Source organism: Pelecanus crispus, chromosome 7 (genome assembly GCF_030463565.1).
Source record: "Pelecanus crispus isolate bPelCri1 chromosome 7, bPelCri1.pri, whole genome shotgun sequence".
Taxonomy (NCBI): domain Eukaryota; kingdom Metazoa; phylum Chordata; class Aves; order Pelecaniformes; family Pelecanidae; genus Pelecanus; species Pelecanus crispus.
Window position 1 is genome coordinate 47931623 of NC_134649.1, and position 26824 is coordinate 47958446.

Below are 26824 nucleotides of genomic sequence, written 5' to 3' on the forward strand. Positions count from 1 at the left end.
AACAAAAGACTGTTTACTCGCAGTAGTCATTCCAGGAAAGCAACAGAAATGTCAGCAGAAATGATCATTAAATGTCACCTACATAATGCAAATACCACACCTCCCCTATATATGATGACATTAAGGAGGGTGGGGAGGAATGGGGTCTGTGGATCTCTATATGTTCGCATTGTTTGCAAAGTCCAGATTGGTACAAGATCCAAGCAGCAGGAAAATGCATTTAAATGGTGAGAACACAGACCTCAGCTACCCTCCTCCTGTATTTAGAGAATCTGTTGCTTGAATTACTGAGTAGGCTTAATGCCAGAGGAAGAAGTAGTACGGTTTAAACTTCTTTAATTAACTGCAGTGTAAAAGGCTCTTCATGGTAGACTGCATTAAGATTTATGCTCAGTATTTCTAAAGCAGTTGCTCTGAAAGACTGAAGTTCTAGAGATGGAAACATAGCGTAAACATAAAATTGTCCAGTAGCAGGCTATGCTATGCCAATGATTTTAGTTCTCGCATTCCCAAAGAAAGCAAAACCTGTATTAACATTCAAAAAACCAGACGCGAATATTGTGAGATCATTAAAAGATATTGAGCTGATGCTGAAACAGGAGGTCTCAATAACACACTTTGTGAAAGCTTCAGTATAGCCTTTTTGGAAGAGAAAACAAAAGAGAGTAACTCACCAAGACTTTGCAGGCGGTGGGAATAAAATTCAAACTTCTTGCCTCCTAAGCCAGTGTCCTATTCCTTTGATAACTTTTCTGGCCATCTAAATCATTGGGATCACTCTGACTGTTGCCAGTGACCATCATTTGGGAAAGGGTGGTAGAGAAAGATTTACACAGCAAGAAAGACTGTCACTGAGTCCATCATAAAAGCTTCTTTGAAAGCAAGTGGACTGACAGCCGCAGTCTTCCTGACAGCCAGACTTCCCTAACTTTTCCAATTTAATGCAGCAATTAAAAAATCCATAAAGAAACAGGATTGTATCTCATAAACAGTTCAAAGGCTGCGATGAAAATTGCAGATTTAAGTACTGCAAGTACTATATGGATCAGAATATCAATTGATGTACTGAGATGAGTACTGGAAGCTGCTCAAGCTGTATTTGGTACAATTCATGTGATCGGTGACTGTAAGTCATGTTTATGGTTCTTTGATATGTTGGGCTGTTCACTGCACAAGATATAGATCCGTATAACAAATCAGTCAGCTACTAATTAAAGTGTCTGAGGAGCTGGGAATTTCCAGGATATAGAAATTTCTTGATTATTTCCACTTTTCCTCACTCTTGCATCCTTTAAGGATTTATTTGCACGGAAGAACTTAAGAATATCCATGATGGGTCAGGCTAAGCATCCATCTAGCCCTGGATGCATCTCCCAACAGCATCCACAGAGAAGGTTATAAAAACAGACCTAGTGTATAGTGATGTTTTCCTACAATAGTTTCCCAAAATGTTTGGTAATTGCTGATTTAACATAATGAGTTGACTCCCATTTTACCTCCCATCTACCAAATACTGGTAGAAAGCAGACACAGGGGTCTCAAGGATTCTACAGTTGCCTGGAGAAACCCTTTTCCTTCAGTTCAATTTCTCGACACTTTACCCAGAAACACGTAAAATATCAGACTGAATGGGCTCCATTCTCATATAAACTGGTATAAATTCCCATAGTCGATACATGTACGGTTGTGTGAAGTTACTATAGTCAGCAGTAGGACAAAAACTAAGCTGTAGGACAAAGTGTGCTAATAGGTATCTGAGTAAATCTGAAGCAATCCTGTTGGGGACTGGAGTACCCCAACTCTGGTTGCTGTATTTCTGAATCTATACTGCTAAACTCAAGTTTAGATTTTATATTGCATTGTATTGGTCTCCCTCCTGTTTGCTTTTCATTGAGATATTGCATTTTCTGAACAGAAGTAGGAGGGAGTGACCCGGCCTCCTTTCTGAAATTTCTCTCAGCCAACCTAATTTGCCAGTGGTATTGCAGCCTAATCTCAAGTACAGTTCAGTCATTAAACTTTGAGTTACCCCAGGGATTAATCAGCGTGCAGTTCTTTGCACAAATGACTCTGGACACTGATAATCTTCCATTTCCATGGTTTACACACTGCCCAAGCACTGTGATTCTGTTTTTTGAATGATGTACAGCATTCACAGTACAGCCTTGTCAGGAAATAATACTTGGGCAATGAAGCCTTCCCCAGGACTGTTTTGTGAGCCTCACATGTCACGGTGGGCTTTTAGAAGATGTCTCCATAAGAAAAGTCAAGCGTGCAGTTTTTCATCTTCCCTATGGCTGTTTTGTACATGCCACTTGATTGCTTGTGTTGTGAGAGCCATTCTGCTGGCACTTCAGCAAACCTTTCTCGGTGTCATTAAATAATGTTGTTCTCCCCTGTGTTCTGGATATGTGAGAGGTAGCACTTGGAGCTACGCTGGATTCTGTCCCCTCTCATTACATCTGTGTGTGGGGAATTGCATGAAAGATTGACATGACAGTTTTAATGGTATCGCTGCAAAGAGATCAATTGGTTTTATCCATGTGCTGCATTGATAACTCCATACAGTATTAAATACTTCCATGACACAGTTAATCTTGTATGATACTTTCGAGCCTAATTCAGCTGTGATAGTTTCTGTGATCAGCCACAAATCAGTAGTGATTGATTCTGGAATATCTGCTAATTAAAACAAAGGAACACTGAAGAAAAAAAAAGTATCGCCTACATATACATACTGAAGACAAATGTGCAAGAGCCAAAGTCTAATGTGATATTAGCTTCTTTGTTTTAATAGATCTACCTCATGCAGAATTCAGAAGCAGTTATTTTTCTAGCCTTTGAGACCAATGGGACCCCAGCAAAAAAATATGTTTGTCGGAAGGTTTGGTTCAGGAATTTGTCAAGAAAGTTGAGTTTTCCTCCCTTGCAAAACTTCAAGGGTTCAAAACACTCAAGGTTATGCATTGAGGGGAAAATCAGTCTTTCCATGTTTTTCACAATGAATAAAGTGACACAAACCAGCCAGCATGGAAGAACCCAGAAGCCCTGACTGCCTGTAATTCAAGTACTTGTTCGAGATGGAGGACACTGGGGTTCAAGGTGTTGCTTCCACCATTGGGGACCGAAGGCAGACATCTGGGCCATGCATTCGAGATGAATGCCTGTGCTACCAGCAAATGACACCAAGACCATGCTTTTTCACTCTCTCCTGGTGGAAATTGCTATCTTTTTGTATAATTCTGTAATTATTGGCTACAGAAATTGACTGAGAAGACCAGTGGTTATGGCACCCGACTGGGATATTGGTGACCCAGATTTAGTTGTGCCAAATGAGGCAGAAAATGGGTTTAAACAAGAGTTTCCAACGTCCTAGGTGAGTGATCTCACTATTAGTCTATTTGCTGGTCTCTTCGGTTGTCTTAGTCAGAAATCCCTTCACCTGATCCAGCTTTCTTAAAGTTTTGTTGACAGTGATGTGTTTTGGGGAATAAATAAGCTTTAGATCAACAAATCGGCTTTTTCCTACTGGAAAATGTTCCACTTCTTCAGCAATCAGTAGATGTATTTTCCAGGGCTTGAAGAGTATAGGTTACTGAAAATACTGGATTTTAATACATAGTTCCCTTCATTATATGAAATTCCACCTACAGGGTGGGTAATGCTCATTAGCTCCAATTTGCCTCTCCTAAGAATTCATAATGTATTAATAATCCTCCTGGAGATAAAATCTATGCACAATCTGCATTCAGGCAATCAGCATTACAGTGATTGCTTCTTTTTATGTTTACTAATCCCACAATGTGTAAAGTCTCCTCGGAGTCCTGGCCTTGCATTTCTCACCCTCCTTCTTCAGTTTGACTCCTGTGATGTGACACCGCAGATATCCTGCAGATCTGCTGGATTTTTCAATTCAAATTGTTTATTCGCTATCAGAGTTCCCTGTCATGGCTTGAACACTGGGATGGCAACATTTGCTGTGCCAGCTTCTTCTGCACAGCCAGGATGCTTTCATTCCTTTGCTGTTTAATTGCTGTTAATTTTGCTCTTTAATGCAGTTGCCTGAACAGAAACTTTCGCTAGTTTGAACTTGCCTGGAATGAAAGCAGAAGACAACGTCTACCCTGAAACTGGCTTAGCTAAATACATTTAAGGAGCGGTTACATTTTGCAGACTAATTTCTTTCCAATAATTGAGCTGCAGCCTCCCAGCGCTTGGTTTGGTGTGGGCTCCAGCCCAGCTCTGCTTCCCCTCTTGCTTGGATGTGCTCCGGTTGCGTTTTGGGCTGCCAAGACTGGCCAGGCTGCCCAAGTTTGCCAAGTGTGGTTCAGGCTTTGAACAGCCCGCTGGCATCAGTGCTGATGCTCTAGGTGATTAAGCAAGTCCTTGATCCATTAGTTATTTAATCTATATTTAAGCCCAAAAAACTGCAGCCCTTGCGCAACCCTGTGTATTCTTTTGTGCAAATCCTGTCTGTGCATCCCGAAGGACAAGCTTGCTGAGAAAGTCTGCAGGTCTGCACAGCAGAGGTTTTACACCTGAGGGGGTGAGGAGGCATTAGAGTCTTTAAACCAGACTTCTGCTTCATCTGATTCTGGAGATGGATAAGAAGTGAAGTGGGACAACTTCAGGCACAAGGCGGAATAGCTGGCTGATGTCTGTTCTCACCCGCGTCGTCTTGCAGTGGCTTTTTGGGAACCACATTTTAGCCAAGACTTCCAAGAACATACTGAACTCCCAGGCTGGTTTCTGATCTCCCGGGAACAGCCTGGGACCCATGAGTGCACAGTTCTCTACCCCGATCTTAGCCTCAGGCTTTGGTTCTGTGTGGCTTTGAGCTGTCCCTTCCAGACAGCACAAATAAACGAACTATAGAAAGCATTTATTGAAAATAAATGCATTAAAATAAAGCCTAAGAAAAGCTCATAGACATCACAGAGAACACCACCGTTCAGTTGCCTGACTCTCAACACTATGGTCTGTGCACTTTATGGAGAATGCTAGCAGCGACTTCTTACTCTTAATAAAAAGCATTGTTACTCCATATCACTTCATAAATAATAGTAGTAACTAAAGGCGGACAATGCAAAGGATGATGTTAAAGTAAATATTTTATTAAGAACTATATTAAGGGGGAAGCAAAGGGCAAAATGTCAAAAGGTAACAATAAAAGAGGAACTCTTTTGTGTTTGTACAGGTGTACCAAAATTCCCAAAAGAAAAAATTGAGCCCCTTGATGTGGAGCATGGCGATTCTGTGATTTTGCACTGTAACCCCCCAAAAGGCATCCCACCTTTGCATATCTATTGGATGAATATCGGTAAGTAAACAATTTTTACGCAATTCATATGAGGACACTCAAAACATTTGTCTTCCAGAGCAGTTTCATTACAGATTCGTAATTGATGGGAATGGTAATTGTGCAAGTGCTTAGGAAAAAGATTGGGATATTGAAAAACAAAATTGAAAAATGGAAAAAGGAGATATGTTTTTACATAACACAAAGTTAAATTGTAGCGTGCATCGACACAACATATTATTAAATATGAGATATCAGAAAGCTTACATATGAGTAAATGAGTCTACCAGTAATGAGGACTAATACATTTACAGTAGAGAGGATAAAATGTGTCAATATATTATTTCTATCATTACTATTTTCCTCTTTTCATAAACTAATGGTTGATTTATGATACTAATACAAAAAAAAAAAAATCTGTCAGGTATGTACAATTCATTCCTTGTGGGTTTCTGTCCTGTTATTCTTCAGCATTTGTGTTCTGCAGGAGTTTCTGACTCTTGGGAAGCAAAGTAACCGGCATTGCCTCCATGACACGAAGGCTTTGTTTCTGATGCTGACCAAATACTCGCAGAGACAGGGGGCCAGATTAAACCTCTGATCTTACAAGGCAGCCTCTCTACGTCTGACATACGTAGTTAGCACAGACTTGCATTGGGCCGGATGAACGACGAGACAGTAGAGCAACCTTAGGTCATGCTAACACTCCCCCGCTGTAATCGGTAGTTACAGAAGAGCAAAGTGCTTGGGAGACTGGCCGTGGGGGACGTCTGTAAATGGTGACCTCCCTATCATCAGTACAGACCTTCGTATCAGGGAGAGGTGCTGGAAATTTCCTTTGACCTGAGCAGGAACTTTGTACTGAGTATTATTTTTACTATCAAGTTTTCATTATCAATTATTTTTCCTATATTTAATGTATACATATATTATTATATATAAAATATTTACTATCAATTATCAATCATACGTTAAATATTGGTAAATAACCCATTGGCTATGCTGGGCCTTCTGCCTCTTTCGCATCGAAGTTATATTTTATATCTGGAAGCAAATATTTGACAGGAGAGCATTAGTAGTCATATTGGTGAAACAGCTCAGTATCATTACCATATCATAATTATTTTTTCTTGCTAGATTTGCAGCACATTCCACAAGATGAAAGGGTCTCCATGAGCCTTAAGGGAGATCTCTACTTTGCAAATGTGGAAGAAAATGACAGCCGAAGTGATTATTGTTGCTTTGCAGCATTTCCAAGACTGAGGACGATTGTACAGAAAATGCCAATGACGCTGAAGGTTTCGCGTTGTAAGTCAGTGCATGAGTAATTTCTTGTTTTCTATTGTTTTTTCTTTTTTAACTCCCCAGGCATCAGCGAATGCAGATGTGTGCCCCGTGTCTCTGATGCGATTGTCTCTGAAGAAAATGCATGTTACTGTGCTTATTCCTGCATTATTAACCTTACTCTAAGGGCTAAATTCAACTGATAAAAGCTTTTTGCAGCTGTCGGGCCCCAAAAGTGCCCCATTCTTCCTCCTGTTCTCCCCTCAGTGAAAGGCACTGATGCATTAGGGATATCTGCTTCTCTTGCAGTCCAGTGGGTCACCGATGGATGGGACATCACTGGGTCTTGAGGACTTTATGTGGCCACCTCCTCCTTGGGTGCAGGCCTGGTTTGGTCCGGGTGCAGCAATGCTGTTGGGAAGGACGGTGCTTTCCAGGTCTTTGCAGGCTGCCTTGAGCATCAGTAGTGACACGCAAGGCATTTTCCATTTCCTTAATGAAATGTTGAGCAGGGAACATCAAATTTTATTTATTTATTTATTTTAACACCTCTGTATTCCTGTAGGCTCCGAGGGTCTTATACAAAAGATGGTTTCAGGGGCTGCCCCTGCATCTGAGTCTCGCTGGGGCAAGTTGGGTTTGCTGTCCCGTTGTCATATGCGTGCATACGTTCAGTGTATACCTACCCACTGCGGTATCGAACCGCTAATTCAAGCTGCGGAAAGCCACTGAATACAAGAGGTGTACAGGTATCAGTGTTAGAAACAGAGGAAAAGAATACAAATATCCAAGGAAAAACAAACAAACAAACAAAAAAACCCCCAGCCTTCTAGGGCTTGCTCTCAGCTGCATTAAATCAGCAAAGCCTGGCAGAAACCTGTGGAACTAAGGCAGCTTATACCAGCTGGAGATCCATCCCACTTTGCTTGAATCTATTTTGGCTGCAATAGTTTCTGGTGTCACTCGTACCACTCGCTGAGGCTGCCTGTGCCCTTACTATCAGTCTTCTGTTTCACTAATACTTCTGACCTTTCGGGCTTATGCAGCCCAGAAAGCCAAAGAGATTTTTCTTCATGAATGAAAGTCTAATATTTAATATATGATTTTGAGAGTTTTCTTGTTGGGATAAAAAGATAAAGGGTTAGTAGTGGGTTTGTATATCTTAATACATGCTTAAAACGTATCTTGGGATGGTAATTGTGAGAAAAATATCAAAATGAAATGTTGCTCTCCGTAGCTTTTCTAATGGGTCCAGTCGCACACACATGCGCACACAGATTACAGAAATATGCGATGGGGTTTGATTGTGGGGCCACCGATAGCCCTGGCAGTGGCCCAGCAAACTGCTTCAGCGCGTGCACCTTGCCATTGAAGCCACGAGACCGGGTGCAGGCAAAAAAGCGAGGCACATACTTAAAGGTTTTTGTAAACTCTGCTTGGGATTGCCCACTCCTCTCCGTGCCAAGTACCTGTTGAGGGACTGTATAAAAAAAAAAAAAAAAACAAACATAGAAAAACATAGGCAATAAGAAAAAAGAGACTGGATAAATTTTATAAAATTTCTTTATAGTGGATACTTAGGGCTTAGTGATTTTTTTATTATACTAGGTAGCTAGGATGAAGTCATGATTATATCAACCATGAAGTATTTTGCAGAATAATACATATCTTTGAAGAATTTTCTTTGTATTTTCAGAAATTTGTTGTTCATCTGTTGCTTTATGTTTTTCTTTGTTTCTTTCTTTTATGGCAGAAATTGGGGGGAGCATGTTTTTGTTTTGGTTGATTTATTGTTTCTTTTGATTCTGTATCAACTACGCATGTTTGTGTTTGGTTGTCACTTTTATTTATTTCAGTTAAGCATGCTAATGACTCAGGCTCACCTAACGCTGCGGTTACTAAGGGTGAGTTGAATGCATCTGTTATTTAGCCTTTAAACTGAGAATCTACCGGCTGAGATGAAATGTGAGCTTCTGCTTAGGGGGAGAAAAAAAAAAAAATCATAAAAGCCTTTTTATTGCAATAGGATGGGTTTAAGTGGTCCATGGAGTACAATTTGCTCATCTTGTAATTTTTGACAGAAATCTGAAGGGTTTTTAACAAAGAGGTAGTTTTCTACTTGAGAAGCGAACATTCACATTTCCTAATGCGATGTAAGTAGGGAGGCTGGCGTCCTGGGTTTCTCATCTTATCAGTTCAGAGCAGGAGCCAGAGCTGGATGCTCCGAATCTCCCTCCGGCAGTTAAGGAGACACTGGCGTTAGGTACCCACAGTTTGAAAGCATGAATTCATGTCTAAAGGGTCACCCCGGGGCTGCATTACTCCAGGGTGAGCCTAAGGTGTGGATTTACAGAGCTTTAGGCGCTCTGTGTTAGATGTCCCCATCTACAGCTATGCCTCGCGGTAGATGGGAGGCGGTTCTCGTTGGCCGTATATTGCCCTGCCTGGTCCTTGCCGCAGGTGAGCACTGCAGCGAAGCGCTTCTCATCCTGGGATTCACATCTTCCCTCGCTTTGCGTTCCCCTCTTTGCGGAGCAGTATCCCGCGAATATTCTGCTGAGGCTTATGCAGGCAATCGGATAAGTCAGAAGGCAGCTAGTGGCTATTCCTGCAATTCTTCAGCCAGTTAATTTTGTTTGAAATACATAAAAATGGTAGTCTTGGGTTTTGTATGTAGCTCTTGACTCTGATTTATTTGGTTAAATTGCTTCCGAGAGCCTCTGTTTTTTGAAATGCCCAATCTTAAACTCCGGAAGGACCTCATTCTGCTGGATGAGGACTGTAGTTTTCGAAAAAGGGGTTCTCCTTCAGCGTTTCGGGATGGATAACTCAAAGCAGTGATCAGTCCTCAAGCCTTGGACCGCGGAGGCTAAGCCTTGTGAGCAGAACAAGCAGAGCTTGTGCGGAGTGACAGACAACCAAGAAATGATCTTTCCCTCAGAGAGATGTCTGAACTCCTCTTGCCGCTCGGGAAGGGGGACTGCCTGCCTTTGGCAATGGGAGGTGGAGGGCAGATGGAAAACGTGCAAGCGTATCCAGAGGCACCAAAGTGTTTTGCTGCAGCTCTGAGCACTTGTGACACAGATTCGTAGAGTACAAAGCAAAGGGAGGAAAAAAAAAAAAAAATTCGAAAATGGTGCAAAGAGATACATGTGGTCTTTTACCAAATCATCCGTAACCAACTATTTTTGAAGAACTAGTACCATTTGGGGACTTATTCATTACTGTGCTAATTGTTATTATAGTGATAACTGGATAGCCATTTAACTCTATGCATATTTCATCATGAAACCATTGTTTGGCAGGCTGGAACAAATGGTCCGTTGAAATCAAATGCAAGTCAATCTTGTTTTATTATTTTAACAGTCTTCCTTACAAATTGTATCCATTACTGTAGATTTAATAATTGTAGCAAGAAGGACAATTCTGTGGGATATTCAAGTCGGGAAAGATGGGTTTTCATCTGAGATTTAAAAGATGATGGAGTGTCAATGCAGAAGAAAGGTGCTCAGAAAGATGGGGCGCACCAGAAGATCAGCGATTGAGAAGACCGCTGTACCAAGCCTGGCTGAGGTGTATGAGAGACAGGGCCATTGCTTGCAAAGCAGGACATGAAACCATAGGCAAAGGGGCTTCACCAGCACTGCTGCCTGTTGTTGCTGCTGTAGCCATCTTCTGACTGTAAGCAGGAGAAATAGGAGAGTCCTGGATTGGTCTCAAACTGTATAAATAAATAAAAAAGAAAACTTACAAATCGCTGTCCAAAACCTTCTGACAGAAGTAATGTTTGTGGCATTATTGAAGGATAAGCAAAGGCTCTAAGATTTCATATCTAACTTTTATTTTATTTTATTTTATTTTTTAGCAAATTTTATCAAGGAAAGAAAACCCAAACTGCTGATCCCTCCTGAATCTGCTGGCAGTAGCTCATCAGTCACTGTCATCAAGGGAGGTGTCCTGCTACTCGAATGTATTGCTGAAGGGCTGTGAGTAATGCACAATACTGCACAAACTTAATCGCCTTTTGAAATAGAATTGAGGAAAGAAAGAGCTATATTAAAAATTATACAACTACAGATGAATATACCTACCTGCCCAAACAATTTTAAATTGAACCTCTATGCAGAGTTTTTCTAGAGTATGCATACTCCTTGTAAAGCAGCACAGAGCCAGCATGCAACATCCATGTATTAGTTATTGCTGTAGCTTGTAAACAAGTAATTAAAATCATATAGTGGTAAGTATTGATTTTTTTTTTTTACTGTTATATTAAAAAAAAACTATTATGGGACATTTTTCAGTAGTGCTACTTTTGAGATGTTGAGAAGCTGAATAACATCAGAATTCAGCTTCTGTGGTTTGGCTCACAACCTGTAATGTTTCTTTTCTAGTTTTGCCAATTCAGTTTTGGTCCAATGCTCAAAAATTATTCAGCATTTTCCCCAAGATCTCAGGTTTTTAAAAGGAAAGCTCTTGAGTGACTTAATACAAGACATCTACTAAGGAAATGCCCTGTTGAGTGAGACTGGTGGCCCACCTATCCCAGCAGCAGTGGGAGATGCTGGCTCGGGAGTGCACGTGATCCTGGCTGCTTTCTGTGGTCCATTCCCCAGCATCCAAAATTTCCATACAAAGGATGTTCCTTCCATGATGTTCTCACAGATGACTGTATGTCAAGGAACGAAGACCTCAACTATGTAAAAATATAGTGAACCAGAGTGAACCATATGGGATTGATCCTACTAAAACTGACAGTAATGGACTAACTTCAAATTTAGTGCCAGTCCCATGTTTTCTGCTTGAGCCCATTCCTGTGCATGCCTCTGGTGCTTTGTGCTGCATGGATATCCCAAGCTTGTTACTACTACTAGCATTTGCGTTGGAGCACTGCTCAAGCTCTAGTCACGGATCTGGCTGTGCTAAGCGTGGCAGAATATCTCAACGAGGAGATGCTCACTGTGATAATATAGGGAAAGGTTAAAGTAGATGGTGTGTGATGGTAAATCAGGACAATTTTATTCCTTATTGTAAATAACACAGGACAAAATAAGGGTAAGTAAGGAAACGGAATGGCTAAATAAATGTTAAGTGCAGCCCTCACAGTGAAGCTGTGAATACCTCTCTCAGACCTTGTTCCTGCTGCAGTAACTCACAGACATAAGCTCCATTTTGCCCTCAGTTCAGTTTTCCAGTTTTTACTGTGTGCTCGTAGATGCAATAGTCTGCTCCAGAAGAGTTGCCACCAGAGAAATAGGTAAAGCGAAAATCTCTCCAATGACTAAATCCACAATGAAAGCACAGTCGCTTCTGGTTTACTTGTGATAGAACTTTTTGTTGAATGGAGACTTAAATCATCGTCTTCTCGTGCTGTATGGTAGAGCTGCAGGTCTGTGAATGCAGACTGTGGTTAGCAGATAGATAACTCATATTAAAGGCTGTGCAATTATATCCCCTCTATAAAATTCCAAAATCATGATATTTATCTGCCTGAGCAAACATGTTTAGGGTATTTTGTTTTTCCATGTGGGCTTGAAAGGGCATTGCTCATTTGAGCTGGCAAGATTACGCCTCTGCAGTTGGTTGCCATTTCTGAGAGAAGGTGAATTACTTTATTGGATTCACTCCAAGTATCTGCAGTGAGTTTTAGTTCCCTGTTACAAAACTTCCTTGTCTGATTCACTACCCATCAAGCTAATTCGCAGGCGCACAAACCTCCACAAGTCCACAGTTATGAATTTATAGTGTTTTCAAGGTATGTAATAGGCAAATCATCTTGGAAATACAGAAATATGAATTTTCACGTGCAAGAATTAATATCATGTACAAGAAAAGAAAGTCAAAAAAGGACACTTTATTTGGAAAATAGTAAAAAAAAAAAAAATTGTTTCTCTCAAAATTTTCCAAGAGACTTTTGTTTAAATTATTTCAAACAAAAAGGTGTTTTTTTTAAAGTAGTCACTTTTGAAAGAAGATGAAGTACTTCTTTGTTTGATCACCAAGCATTTTTCACTGAAACCCTTCAAAGATGCAACATTTAGGCAAAAATAAAACAATTTTTTTAGTTGTTAAAATTCCCATTATTTTTAGCAGAAAAATGATCAGCTTTGCCTATATCTCTGCCAGTCTATCCCACCAAATGTCCACAAACCACAGAAGCGGATAGACTGAGCCAGATTTCAAGTAACTAAGATCAAGGGCAGCCAACTGCAAAATAAGGAATTAAGTACATTTCCAATCTGTCATTTTTGAAGACTTATATTCTGAGTAATGACAGTGTCAGGAGGGCATTGCCCCGATACAACACCACGGCAACACAGTGCCTGACTTTGGTACAAGAGCAGGACAAGGACTCTTGCAGGAAATAATAGGATATTTGCATGGCTGTACTCACTGCTCGTGGAAAACCATCATTTCTTGGTACCTGGGGCTTTGAGTAGCTTGTGCCCGGGCATTTTGCCACAAGAACAGATGGACACAAGAGTAAGCAGATATGACACTGTGTATGTGCGTCGTGTACGGTGTCGGGGTGGCGAAGCCCAGCTGGAAATGTGCAGACAACAGTCTGTCCCGAATTTCTGTGTCACTGCCATTTGCTTTCTAAAAACGTAAGGAGCATTTTCAGCCATCTCCGATGGCTGGCCACCTTTCTCACCAGGCAGGGCACCGAGTGAAGTCACTGTAATGAAGTCTTTACCTCCTTGTCTGTCCTCAAGTGCCCTTTTGGAGTAGGACAAAATGAGCTCCGCTCCCGCAGTCCATGCCAATACGCTTACAAGGAATGCAGCCTCATGCCATGGCCTGGTGTTGGCTGCAAAGAACCTATTCATAGGGGCCCTTCAATTCAAGAAGCAGTATAGACTAGTTGTAATCTATAGTAGAACCCTTAGTGTAGCCCCAGTGTTTTAAAAGGGCTCAAGAGACTCTGAAAATTTCACCTTGCAAATCACATGCAGGAAGTCCAGCAGCTCTGCTAACACGAAGCGTTACACCAGCCTATTATTCAACTCAAAATCTTTTTTCTTTTTTTTTTTTTTTTTTCCTTTGCTATTAGCCCAACTCCTCATCTAAGCTGGGTCAAGGTCACTGGAAACCTGCCCAAGGATGAACCAGAAACAGAAAATTTTGGGAAGATACTAAAGATAGACCAAGTGACTGCAGCAGATGAAGGAACATACCAGTGCACGGCAAGCAACCCCATGGGGAGAGCGAAGCATGAATTCCACGTTCATGTGGAAGGTGCTGAGTACAATTTACTAAGCTTATTGATTTTGAACAGAGAGGTGGTCAAAGGGAAGTGAATAAGGACCTTTGCTGTATCAATTGCTATAATGCATGAACCAACTCTATCAATTTATGCTAGCCAAGGACGCACCTTACAGTTTTGGGAAGCTTGTGGAAAGTAGCACTTTAAAAAAAAAAAAAAAATAGAAATAATGCAGGTTTTTTCCTGAACCATGAGTGCTCTACAAAGTGGTGAACAGGAGTACAAATACCTGAGCAGATCCAATACACTAAAGACGTGAGTTAGTCAAGCAGAGATATTGATGGAACGCCTTGTATTAATCTGAATGACAGACCAAAAGATCTAATTATTCTGCTTGCCCTTAAAGGATGTGAAAATGGCTATACTGGGCCAGATCAGAGGTACATTTTGCTCAATTTCCTTTCTTTGGCTTCCACTAAAAGTGAACGCCTAAGGAGGATGGTAAAAATGCAGTGAGCAAACATAGTACCACCCCTCTCTTCCCCTCCTTCATGTGCTTGCTATCATTTTTGTATAGGGACAACCTGAGCTAAGAGTGGTTTCTATAGTCCCTGAAAAGTATCATAACTTATGAAACAAAGTAAAAAACCCACTTCCTACTAATTTTTAACAGTTTAAAAAAATTGAATTAGGACGCTTTTTGTCATCCAACTGAGTATCCAAGGCCCGTTCTCACCCTAGCCTGCGTGCTTGGAAGGATGACCAATACTGTATTAGCAGAATTCCCAAATAGTCTTAGGTTACAGTCGTGCATATCGTACACTTGAGCATGCACACGGGTCTGGTGGCTGAACGGGGGGTGAGTGCTGGCTGCTTGTGCTGGCCTAGCAAACCAGAGAACCTGCTATCTTTGTGCATCTGTTTGGTCATCATCACTTATTTATGTTGCTGCTGGAAGAAGGGAGATTAATGAAGCCAGCCAAGATACCTTCATAAGAGGCATCTTGCAGAGTGCAGATAGAGGTGCGCGGTGCCTGCTTGCCCTCCATCCTCCTTTCTCCCTTCTCCTGCTCCCCAAGCCCCGAAGGTGTGAGCCCTTCACGAGGCCGGTGCAGATGCTCTTTTCCAGGAGCAAAGCAGAGCTCCAGTGAGACTTAGCAGAGACTAGCGAGCCTTGCAGAAGTATCACTGCCCCTGCAACTCTTTCAGCAGTGCTGGCCACAAATAGCTACAAAATGAGAATCCTGAAGCACAGCTGAAAAACTAGCTGGAAACATTTTCTCTTTACTGATGAAAAATGCTCCAGCCTCTGGTCTGCAGAGTAAAAAAAAAAAAAAAAAAATATCGCAGACAGTATTAAACTGTTGGAGCCTACCAACCGCTTCATTTTAATCTGTGCTTCTTCTCACTCCGTGGTCACAAGGAGTCCTCACGGGAGGAGAGGCACTTTCAGCTACCTGCTCTGTATTTACTCGTCAGCTGAGGAAAAGCCTTTTCTCCCAGTATGTGATGAATCATCCCCATTCACTTGACACAGCCTTGTGTCTTACAGTCTTCTTTCCCTTCCTGGAAGTGTGGCAGAGGGGGATACCAAGGCATGGCAAGTTTTCAGCTGCGATGGAGGGGAAGTGCTGACTCCTAGAAATCATTCCAGATGGTTTGGAGCATCTCTGCTGTAGCTGAATATTTTAACAATCTGGCTATGATTTTCTCGGCTGTAAAAATTGAATCCTTCAAAGAAATTGCAGGAGCTGCAAAAACTAAAATACCAGAGAAGGAACATTAATTAAGCAGTTCAGATTATTGACCCCCTTTTCCCCCAGTCTCTAGAGGGAGAAAAGCTTTCTGGCAAATTGCTGCTCCTGCTCATTAACAAACAAGTACTTTAAAAAAAAAAAAAATTCCATTCCAGCCATTGTGATGTAACAAATGCTTTTGCAATTACTATTAAATTCAGTTTCCATGTGTGTAACTAATGATGGCTACTGTCACTAGCAGGAATTCTTCCTATTAGGAGTCACCTCACATACAGGGTATCAAGGTAAAATTGAGCCCAAACACCATCGTCTTCGAGAATTTCTAACCAGAAAATGTCACTGCTATTAATCAGAGATGGGCATGTTCATCATTCTTGCAGCAGCTCCTGTGTGCGCACTCAAGGGCAGATCTTGAGTTGGTGGAAGTGAGCATTAATTGCAGTTGGTTTCAGGGAGGTTATGCTTACGTAGGGCATCCTCGAACCTTGACAGGCTCTTCTGGGCATCCTCTTTGCCTGACAGGCAAAGGATGCGTGCAGGGAGAAGAAAATTAAACATGGAAGAAAAATTATCTCGGTTATTAACCGCCAACCATTCTCAATGTAGCGCTGGTGTATAAATCAGCATTTTGCTATCATTTCTGCACTATGTCACATTTTCTGTTCTTCTTTCTGGTATTTGAGGATTTCAAACCAATACCCCAGCCTTCTAAATAACAGTCTTAATTAATGATATTTGCATGCAGCCCACTTACTAATCCTACAGTACTCTGAGGGCAAAGATTCAGGCAATTACTACCAAGCATATGAAAATATTCAGCTAGCAAATTGGTTGGCTGTTTGAGCATTTTAATCTCTCTTTGCGAGGAAAGATGTAGCCTGGAACATTGGAACAGGCACAAAACCCCCATTGTTCTTATTAGAATGAGAAAGAATTATTAAAAAAAAAAAATGCAAAGCGAGTCTGCAAATTGTCTTGACTTCAAATGTTTGTTTATTTGGTTCTTGTATATAATTGCCCAAACTCAATATAAAATGTTCATATAACCTCAAAATCTTGTCACTATCACAGCGCCTGATCTCATGGTACCTTGATCTTGACTGAGGCTCCTAGACTGTGTTTAATAGAAATAATTATTACAATATAATGATTAGTTATAGTAATGATATAATAGCTAAGGGCCTTTGCCATTAAGTCTTATAATACTTTCATTACTCAGCTAGAGAAAAATAAAATAGATACAATTAATGTGAGGCAGAAACATGGCTGGTTGTTTTAATCAGGCTCAAACTGTAGTTCTGGGTTAAAACTGCTTCAACAGGGATGCAGACCCCACGGTGGTAACTGCAGCTGAAGCTGCCGATGATGCCCCTAAAGTGGGATGGATTGCCAGCCCTTGGGAAGATGTGAGGAGAATTTGAAATGATCTTGACAAATTGGGAAAATGGTCTGGAATAAAAAGGATGGGCTTCAGTAAGCACAAGTTCAAAGCAATTCTCATCAGGCAGCACTAATTGGCTTCATAAGCACAGGATGGAAAATGTCTTCTTAGACTAGTCTGGAGGATATACTGGATCACAAGCTGAAGACAACTTCCAAATACTAGTCTTGCAGAAAAAGCAAAAATCATCCTGGAAAGTATAAAGTGTTGTAAGAGAGAGTACTGAGGACTGCTAAGGCCTCGTGTAACGTAACCAGTTTTACATCATGAACTTCATCAGGGCTGGCGTTAACTCAAGACAGTTCAGGAGAAGGTAGCAGGGGTAGTCACAGAGCTCAAAAACATGGCGTTTGAGAACAAATTGATAGATATGTTTAACTTAGGAAAGAATGAATCTGGGGGATGCATAACAGCCTTCAGATGAACCAAAGTTTCTTCACAAAGTTCTCTGGGGATAATGTAAGATACAATAGACTTAAATTGCAGCAAGGCAGGAGTTGGTTAGATGTTAAAAATTTGTTCTAGTCGTAGGAAAAAGCATAGTGCTGCTGTAGACAGCGTGGGAGGCTGTGGTGAAGGTTTTGATACATCTGGGATGTTTTAGGTGCAGATGATCCTGCTCTGTTGCAGAAGGATCAACTAGATGCCCATTTTAGATCCCTTCTATTTTTGGACGTGTCATTATATTCCCATAAAGACACAAATCTCTTCATCAGGAGCCTACATTTATAATTCTTACCAAGAAGAATATATTATGCAGTGAAATATTTGCCATACCATAATTCCTCACCCAGATTAATTATTTGACTATCCAACCCCTGGTTTTTGTAGCTGCTAAAAATATGTGTATATTTTGTTATCCCTATATTTTATATACTTATAAGTCGTATAGCATATCTGCCACACAGAGAAGAGATTCTTCAGCCTTTCTGTGAAATTACATTTCATACTTGGCAAAATCTTGTTGCTTACGGCTTCACAGCTGCATCACTTTCTTGGGGGAACCACAGCAATTCCCACGCTGAGAAAGGAAAGAAGTGGCATAATATATGTGCAGCTCACTTCCAGAGCGTGTGAACAGATAAAAATAGGAAGGGGTCCTTTGGGTGGTTTGTGTTCAGTCTGTGCTTGGTGTCTCACCTCCTCCAAAACAAGAAAATACCTGTCTCAGGTACTGTGCTTGTGGCAGACCTAGAGGAAAAAACAAAAAAACCCAAATTAATCAGGACTGTTACAAACCTTTTCACCTTCATGCCTTTGACCTGTCTTTTTCTGAGGAAAGCATAATGTATATGAGCGAGAGAGAAGGAAAAAAATCTGCAAAACCAAAATGTTCTGCTGCTTGCTGAGTATTTTCCTAGAGCCAAATACTACAAAGCATAACAAGTATGGTCACATCACACCCTGCACTATGGGAGGGCAACCAGCACTGCATGAGGAAGGCGGTAGAAGAAATCTGTACTGTGTGAAGGAAATGCAAAGGTGTCATAATTTTAGATAAGCTTCAGTGTCTTGAATTTTACTTTGGTCTTTAGATGTTGCTTAATGATGTCTCTTCATGGGTACTTTACTGTGGAAATGGTGGACAGTGTGTAGAAGCTCTTGTGTATCACACTTCAGGGGTGTTTTTTTTAATATATCTGTGTGAATATGAGCAATGATGCTTTGTTTTAGCATATCACACTGATAACATCTGGAGATGTATTACCAGGCAACAGCTCTGTTAATCTTCAAAGCGTTTTATGAGCATTAACTAATGAATCCTCATGTTTCCCATACATTAGCTCATCTTTTTCAAATAGGAAAAGAGGCCCAGTGATCTGCCGAGCACATGCAAAAGAGGTAGTGTCAGGTCTGGAATTAAAATTTGGAAGTTTGTTGCTTCTCAGGGGGGGATAATGATGAATTCAGGGCTGTGTTTTAGATTGAAGCTGCCCACTGAAGGGTAGGCAGGCTCAGGGACCTGCATTCGGTCTATAGAGAACAAATCATTCATCAGATGAATGTTATTTTTTTCCCCCTCGGTTCCCTTCCTTCCCTTATGGTTGTGTTTTTCCAATGAGGTTTGGGTACCTGATGCTCAGGGGCTGCTCTGCAGAAGAGAGGGTTTCCCTAGAGCTTACCCCAGTTTAGCTGGCAGTGCTGGGAAAGAGGAGAGCACAGGGAACGCAGCAGCACACTGCTGCTCCTCTACCACCACCCTGTGGGCAGCCTTTCTGGACCGCTCCTCAGGACCACGGTTCTCTCATCCCCAGCCGTGAGAGAATGTTTCGTTATTCCTAAATACGTTACAGATCAGCCTCTCATCTGAATACATGATGGAAAACCAGAACATCGAAAAACACGACGCATTTCCTCAGCAGATGTAGATGAGCAGATGGAGGTGCTGCATGCTCTCATGGAGCTCTGCTCTGCTGCATCGCCATGCTCTGCCCTCCGGCCACTCCTGGGCAAGTCGGTGGAAGCCGCTTGCTCGTGCATAGTGAGGAGGATTTGAGCTGGATGGATATTTGCATCTGGTTGGAGTTGCTGGAATAGTCTCACTTCATTTCACAGACCACAGTCCCATGTCTGAGGGTCCCCGTGAAAACACCGACCCGTTCAGGTTTACCTCCTTCCCCAGCCTCCCACCCCCCATTTGCATTTGTTTTCCATTTGGATAAACACTGCCCATTCCCTACACTCTCTCCCTGATGCTCACATCGCACAAAGTCTCAAGGACAGAAATAGATGTGTGCTGATGCTAATTTTACCTTTTGTAACATCAGCTTGCAAGAAATACAATAAAGCTGCACAACAGGCTGCCAGGAGCTGGCTGGGAACTGTTGGCAGCGTTTGCCATCTCCTGGAGGACCACAGCAATAGCAGAGTTGGACTCGTCTCGCTCTGCACCTGATACCTGCTCTGTCCCCTCTTTGCAGAGCCTCCTCGGTGGATAAAGGAGCCCGAAGGTGGTGTCTACAGCGTAGGAACCAATCTGGTGCTGCTGTGCGAAGCTATTGGCAACCCAGAGCCAACCATTCAGTGGAAACTTAACGGGATGCCCATCGATAGTAAGTGCAAGGTCCAGCATCCTCCCTTAGGTGGTGGTCGGGTGGGATGTGCCTGCGTGGCGCCCAGTTAGAGCGAACGCACAAATCCGAATGCACCGAGTGACGTCTGGTTTGACATCTATTTCGACATGAGTTAATGTTTATTTACTTAATAAAGCCCATGTTTAAATGTGATCGTGAAGGGAGTAGGGGTGAAAGCTGCAGGGCTGTGGAGCGGTGGTACCCGTGAGTTACTGCCTCTGCCTCACCCCGTAACGCTCCCGTCTTTTGGGGTTCTGGGGTAGCTTATGTGCATTGAGCGCCCTTGGTCTGTGTGGGCGGGGAGCACAGGCCCTGCTCCCTGGTGTAACAGTATTCTTGCTACCATTTTAAAAAATCCATGTGGGGATTTTACTAGCAATTGGTGCTCTAGAGCGCTTTCTTTAGGCCACGGGACTGCTGGCAAAGGCAGTGCTCTGCAACTTGCTCGCCGGCTGTTGAGCAAGGTCCTGGTTTGATCCTGAAGATGTGCTTTGCCTTTGACTTTCAAGCAGCGAGGAGAGACTGTGAACTCCACAGTCGTGGTGTTTTCTCCATCTCCTGATGTAGTCTGGGTCTTTCCAGGTAGGACCTTCAGAGGGAGAATCTCTGCCAGAGAGATCAGCCTTACCAACCTTCAGCTTCAGGACAGCGCCGTGTACCAGTGCGAGGCCAGCAACAAGCACGGCACCATCCTTGCCAGCGCCAACGTGAACGTCCTCAGTGAGTACCCTGCCAGCCTTTCCCGCTCATGAGAAAAGATCTAACTGTGGTGCCCCATTCTGCTCGTTGAATGCTTCAGAACAGCTTGGGGATTGTAACCATGTCACTGGGGGCATTGGCCCAGATTTTAAGAAATATGTCATCCAAACTAATGCAACAAGCCTTATCATGGGCAATATTATATGCTTAGCATAAGTGCTCATGATCTTCAATATATTCTTTATTTTAAAAGCATGGTTGTCATTGGGCTCAAAACCTTTTGAATTCAAATGTACTAAAACCACTGGGGGCTGAATTGTGACCACAACCCTGGTTTTTAATTATTAAGTGTATTGTTAATCTTCAGTTTCAGTTGTGATGCTCAGCCTGTTCTTTGAGGAAAGAGAGTGATGGGAATTTATTTAATAAAGAACATCTCTAGGGGAAGCAGAACCGCATCTGTTTTCTCTCCTGGACCACACTGATGTTTCATTTTCTGACATGTCCAGCAGTCAACCACTGTTATCTTTGTCAGTGAAGCTTATGAGAGCTCAGTTGCTCCGTGCAACTCAGTTCCAAAAGGCAGTGAAATGCCCATTAAGTGGCTAAGCCTTTGACCTTTGCTAGAAAAGGGGATGAGGCAGGGACAGTATTTATATTCCCAGTTCTGAAATGCGGTGCTGCTCATTTTGCATTCTCTTCTGCAGATATCGCTCCCTTAATACTGACCTCAGATGGTGAAAACTATGCCACAGTTGTGGGTTACAGTGCCTTCCTGCACTGTGAAATTTTTGCCTCCCCTGCAGCAGATATTAGATGGTAAGCCACTGAGAACTGATGTTTTCATGTGAAACAAGTTCATACAGCCTCCCCAAACATTGGAAAATGTGCTAGTTGTTATTTCTATGGAGTTAAAATTAGAAATTTGTAGCAAAACTGTATATAAGTATTCTGTGTTTAAATGCACTTCCAAGGACCCTGAAGAACTGGTTTATGAAAAAAGGTTCATGATAGTCCTCAATACCTGTGTGAGACAAATGCTGGGATATTCATTAAACCAAGCCATGCTGTATATAGCCAAATCCTGCCACAGCTTCATCGGCCTTAGTTTCATGTTGGCAACTTTTAAAGTTTGGACACATTATTGAGGTGGAAACGCGATGACTTACAGAGCATATTTACCTGGAAATGGTTCCATATGGCTGGAAATCACAGGATTGTCATAGCACTTGACAGGTGCAATAAAATTGCAGATGACAGCTATAGATTAAAGACTCAGCCAGACTGGTTTAAAGGCCCTGCTAGATGCTGTCAGTGTGGTTTTGGTTTGCAGGAAGCTTATGCCCTTTTACGATTCGCTGCACGTGGGTGAAGTGACTTGCTAATCTTGACTTGATTGCTCAGTGGCAGAGCTGAGACCAGCTCCCAGAATTCCTGTGTCCCCTGCAATATCTGCTAATCGCGAAATAACAGCTCCTGCAGCCCTAGAAATAACCCATAACTGATATTATCCTCTTTAGGACTAAGGATGACAGCATAGAGCCACTTTCAACATTACGCTATGAGCTAAATAAGAATGGCACCCTAGAGATCAAAGAAACAAAGAAAGAAGACTCAGGATCATACGCTTGCTGGGCTGCAAACTCTGTTGGAAAAAGAGCAATCACTGCTAATCTGGATATAAGAGGTAATGTCTCACGAACAGAAAGACCTTTGACATCTGCCAAGGTTTTATATTAACAAATTTTCAGTAAATAAGTAATTAGTAAATACTCAGTCTGAGATACAGATTTATTCTGTGAGGCTATAAATTCTCTGTATACCAAGACCTGAAATTGTCTCTGATTTCTCCCTGCTCATACATGATGTTTACTTTCTTCTTGACACTTCCAGAAGCTGCATAAACCACCAAAACCTTGCAGTTTACTTCCCAGCTCAGTTAGCTTTATTATCTCGGCAGGATTTTCCCTCCTCCTCGCCATCAGTCCCGTTACACTCCGAGCAGGTTCTTGGCTGACCCTTGGGAGCCCAGAGCCTTCCCTGTGCTCGTGGGCTTGGTGGGGTCCTCGCTGAGCCAGCCAGGGTCCCTGCATCTCCCACGGCCGTGGGCTTCCTCCTTCCCTAAAGCTACTTCCCACCTGTTGATCAGAAGGAACGTCCCAAACTGAATTAAAATCTGCAGCGAACACTGAGCACGTTGCAACAGGATGAGTTAGGGGATGCCGCTGGTTTGAGGGTTTTGCAGTGGGCCTTTGCCTGATTGTCAACTTGACAAATATTTGTAAACAGCGAAAAAAGTTACTGAAATGCATTCGCTCATACATTTCAGATACATACCTTGTGCTCTAATTCTGTTTTAAGGGGTTTATTTGGTTGGTTGGGCGGGAGGGGTTTTTCACTGTGGGGCTGATGGTAGTGGACAGCTTCTGTTGAGCACACAGGTTAAATTTAGTGGGTTGCATACAAATTTATTTGGACTTTAGGGCTTGCCAATAAAAAAACCCCTTCAATACTCAATTAGCAGAGTCCTCAAAAGGACTTTCAGATGCAGGTTTTCTGTGACAAACTTGAGAAAGAAATACTTTTTGTGTTCTGTTTCCACCCATTCCCTTTGCTTTGTAAATTTTACGGTGATAATAAACATGAAAATGCACAATGAAATTCTAACAGAGCAACCTTTCAATGTAAAAAGAAATTCAGCCAACTGCTTTCTTCTTACTTATTCATCTGTTTCTGCATTCAGATTAGAGTCAATTAAAAGAACAAACTTGATTGCAATAATTTTTTCTCACTTGACTTTAATAAGCTTGTAATTTTTCTTGGATCATTGCCAAAGCCTATTTCAAATGGCAATTGGACATAAAAAAACATATTCAAGCTTTTTTTCTATCATCCATTTCATGTCAGTCTGCTAACAAGGATTTTCACCTGTGACTTTTTTTTGTGGGTTTTTTTTCTGGAGCTCCTTGGTTTGGAGTGAACTAGAAAAGCATTTTTCAAGACGGAAAATTAAATCCTGGCAAATATCTATTTCAAAGACAGCCATCCTTCACCTGAAATGTTTGTATATATAACAAAAAAGACATGATCATTGCTCCTAAGGTTGATTTTTAGATATGAAGTGCTTGGTGAAATTTTGATGTATAGTCTCTCTCTCTCCTAATCAAAATGTTTTTCTGTGATCAATCAGATGCTACAAAACTTGTTGTTACTCCGAAGAACCCCCGAGTGTTGAAATCACATTCAATTTTATTGAAATGTCAGTCTGAGTATGATTCACACTTGAAACACAGTTTTAAATTATCCTGGAGGAAAGATGGAGATGAGCTGCCAGTCAACAGCACGGAAGATGGCAGGTAAGCAGGGAAGAAACAAGAGTTTTCTTGATCTCAGCTGAATAATGTTGTATGGTGCGGGAACACGAGTTTCAATAAACATGAGACTTAATAGCTTGAAATGCAAATTTATGTATGCAAGAATTCTTCATGCGATATGTGAATAGATCTGCATTTTATATACATATAAATATAAATGCATCTATATGAGTTTTGAGCCATGGCTGGCAAATGATTTTTTCTTTTTTAACTCTCTCATCATCACAGCAGAATACTGCATAAATGTTGGGTCAACCCAAAAACGTAACCCTAGCCCCAGTGCAGTCAACCGGGGTTTTGTTTCTTCACTTCAGTGGAACTATTATTTTCCCGTGTTTTATACCTGTTTGGCCAAAGCAAGTCCTTGTAATGTTAAAATGAATGTAAAACAGATTTCTGGGATTCTGCCTGAAATCGTACAGATGAAAAGCAGTAATTTTTTCTTACGTATGAGTTTAGGACTTGCAAGTGCAGGCTGAATTTTACCCTACTCCTGTGTTTCCACTGACCTTAAGGGGAAGAAGCTCAGCCTTTATTCCATATGAAGGGTCTCACAGTGGGCTATCAGATGTCTTTATTAATTACCACAGAAGAGAGATGCTTTCCTAAATACTGCAGTGCTGGAGAGGTTGAAGATCCTGCTGAGGCCACGTAGTGTGGGGAGATAGCGCCAAGCAAATGCCATGTCTGCAGCAGAGCCCGTGTGCTTGAGTTAATGCCAGCTTCCCCTGGTGCATTGGACATTACACAAGTGGGCTGGGAATGCTCAGTTTTACTCAACCCTTTCAAAAATTCGGACATAAAGCCCATGCGTTTGCCTCATTAATGATGTGCCAAAATCCTATGTTCCAGACACTCAGCCGATGCATATCAATGTGGCTCTTTTCAGACCAAGAGAGACATGCCAACTTCCAGCCATGGAGGCTAAATTGCTACAAAATACAAATAATAGCCTACAGCACAGTGTATAATACAACTACAATTACGCTTTAAAGTAATAGGCCGAACGTGCAATTACATTATTCAAAATGCCCTGTTACCAAGTTATTTTATGAACAGTTTTTCTGGAGGACCATGGTGTCTGTCTGTCATACGCTTATCTTACAGATTTTTCTCTTCCTTATTTGTGTGTACCTTCTTTTTTGCCCCGTAGGATAATTCTGGACAGGGATACGCTGTTCATATCAAGCGCGATACTGCAAGATCAAGGAGTTTACACGTGTGCGGCTAGCACTTCTCTGGACAGTGTCACAGCCGAATCACAGTTAATTGTTCTTGGTAAGAGGATATTTTCCCGGTGTGCAAACAGCTCCGTGCAGTACATAACGCCATGGCAGCACTTTTGCTTATTTGCTTCTTGTGCCCAATGCAGTTACAGAGCCTCGATAACCCAATTTCACAGAGGTGCAATGTGCCTCTCACTCATTAACCTCAGTTGTGCTATCCTTGTATCTCCTGGAATGGGGTTGCTGACGCAAACTTTTCATTTCTGTTTAATCTTTGTTATACCTAAGACGAGGCAGTTTTTTCTCAGTTCAGGAGTCACCCACAGCGGCTGTAGGAGCTCGCCCAGGCTGGAAGGTGTAATAGCACATTAAGAATGGCTCTGCTTCTGCTTGGAAGTCCTTGGTCAGTCCTTCACCCCACTTTACTGGAGATTTACACACAAATTACTCCTTGGACGATGTTTTGAAGAAGAAAGATGTAAGGCCAGTATTTAGATGTCTGACTCCTCTGAAGATCAGGGGAAGTTAAGCACCTAAAAGGATTAATTAACTCTGTGAATCTGAGCATAAATTATTGTCCAGTGGCAAAGAGCAAGTCCACAGCAGAGAAAAGCCTTGACCCATGGAGTCTGAAGCTTGACCTTGTGTGAGCATCCTTACAAACCACCTCCCTTCCTGAAGGGCCCCTTGAAATTAAGGGGGTGAACTTGCGGAGTGATGTGCCGTCCTTTGCACATGTACCCAAGGGCATCAGCCAATAGCTAAAAATCTGTTTTGTGGACAGTTTTGCATCATTTTAATTTCATTAAATTTTGCTTCAATTTTACATTTCTATTTATTTCTGGCAGTGATTGCAACAAGAACTAAGACAATCTGACCTTCAAGACGTTTTCACACTTTAGATGAATGGTATTTTTCAGTAAATAGTAAATTAAGAAGATGCTATGCACAATATTCATGGTACTGTGTTCTTTAGTGCTGTATAATTCAAAACGTTTGTAGACTATTCATTACATTACCTATGAAAATTTCATGAAGCACTTTATTCCCTTTTAAAAAGGTGATTTGCAGAAGAGCAAGAACAGTCTTGTGCTCTTTTCCCCTTGTTTATTTTATGTAAGATATGTCTTGGTGGAGTAACAGTGTCTGTTATTTTCCAAATGAAAAATTCTGGCTGCTTCTTCAATGAAAGACTTGTGAGATGGCTAGAGAACTAAATATGGCACAGATGGAGACATCAGAATATGGGCAACTAAGAGCAAAAGAAATACTCAGTGGGAATACTTCTAAGTATTTGTTCTATGATTAATGAACAGATAGAGGGGTATCTTTAAGATACACCATTGCCATCTTTAAATTAATATACTGACTTATATATATATAAAACCCCAAAACCCCAAACCCAAACATAACTTTTTAAACTTTTTGATCTAATCTGAGATACACAAGAAAATTCAACATTGTTA

General features: G+C 41.6%; 1 protein-coding gene across 3 annotated transcripts in view; it reads left to right on the forward strand.

The window, feature by feature from the left end:
* Window positions 1-26824, forward strand: part of CHL1 (cell adhesion molecule L1 like) — a 55702-nt gene that overhangs the window by 7600 nt on the left and 21278 nt on the right. For 2 of the 3 annotated variants that reach the window (XM_075714496.1, XM_075714498.1), the window contains exons 4-14: window positions 5198-5320; window positions 6437-6607; window positions 8440-8487; window positions 10449-10569; window positions 13635-13819; window positions 19907-20071; window positions 20657-20779; window positions 21466-21577; window positions 22279-22445; window positions 23949-24114; window positions 25286-25410. In XM_075714496.1, coding sequence (XP_075570611.1) covers window positions 5198-5320; window positions 6437-6607; window positions 8440-8487; window positions 10449-10569; window positions 13635-13819; window positions 19907-20071; window positions 20657-20779; window positions 21466-21577; window positions 22279-22445; window positions 23949-24114; window positions 25286-25410 — 1506 coding nt within the window. The remainder of the gene's footprint in view (window positions 1-5197; window positions 5321-6436; window positions 6608-8439; window positions 8488-10448; window positions 10570-13634; window positions 13820-19906; window positions 20072-20656; window positions 20780-21465; window positions 21578-22278; window positions 22446-23948; window positions 24115-25285; window positions 25411-26824) is intronic. The other variant, XM_075714497.1, reaches the window with a different exon arrangement.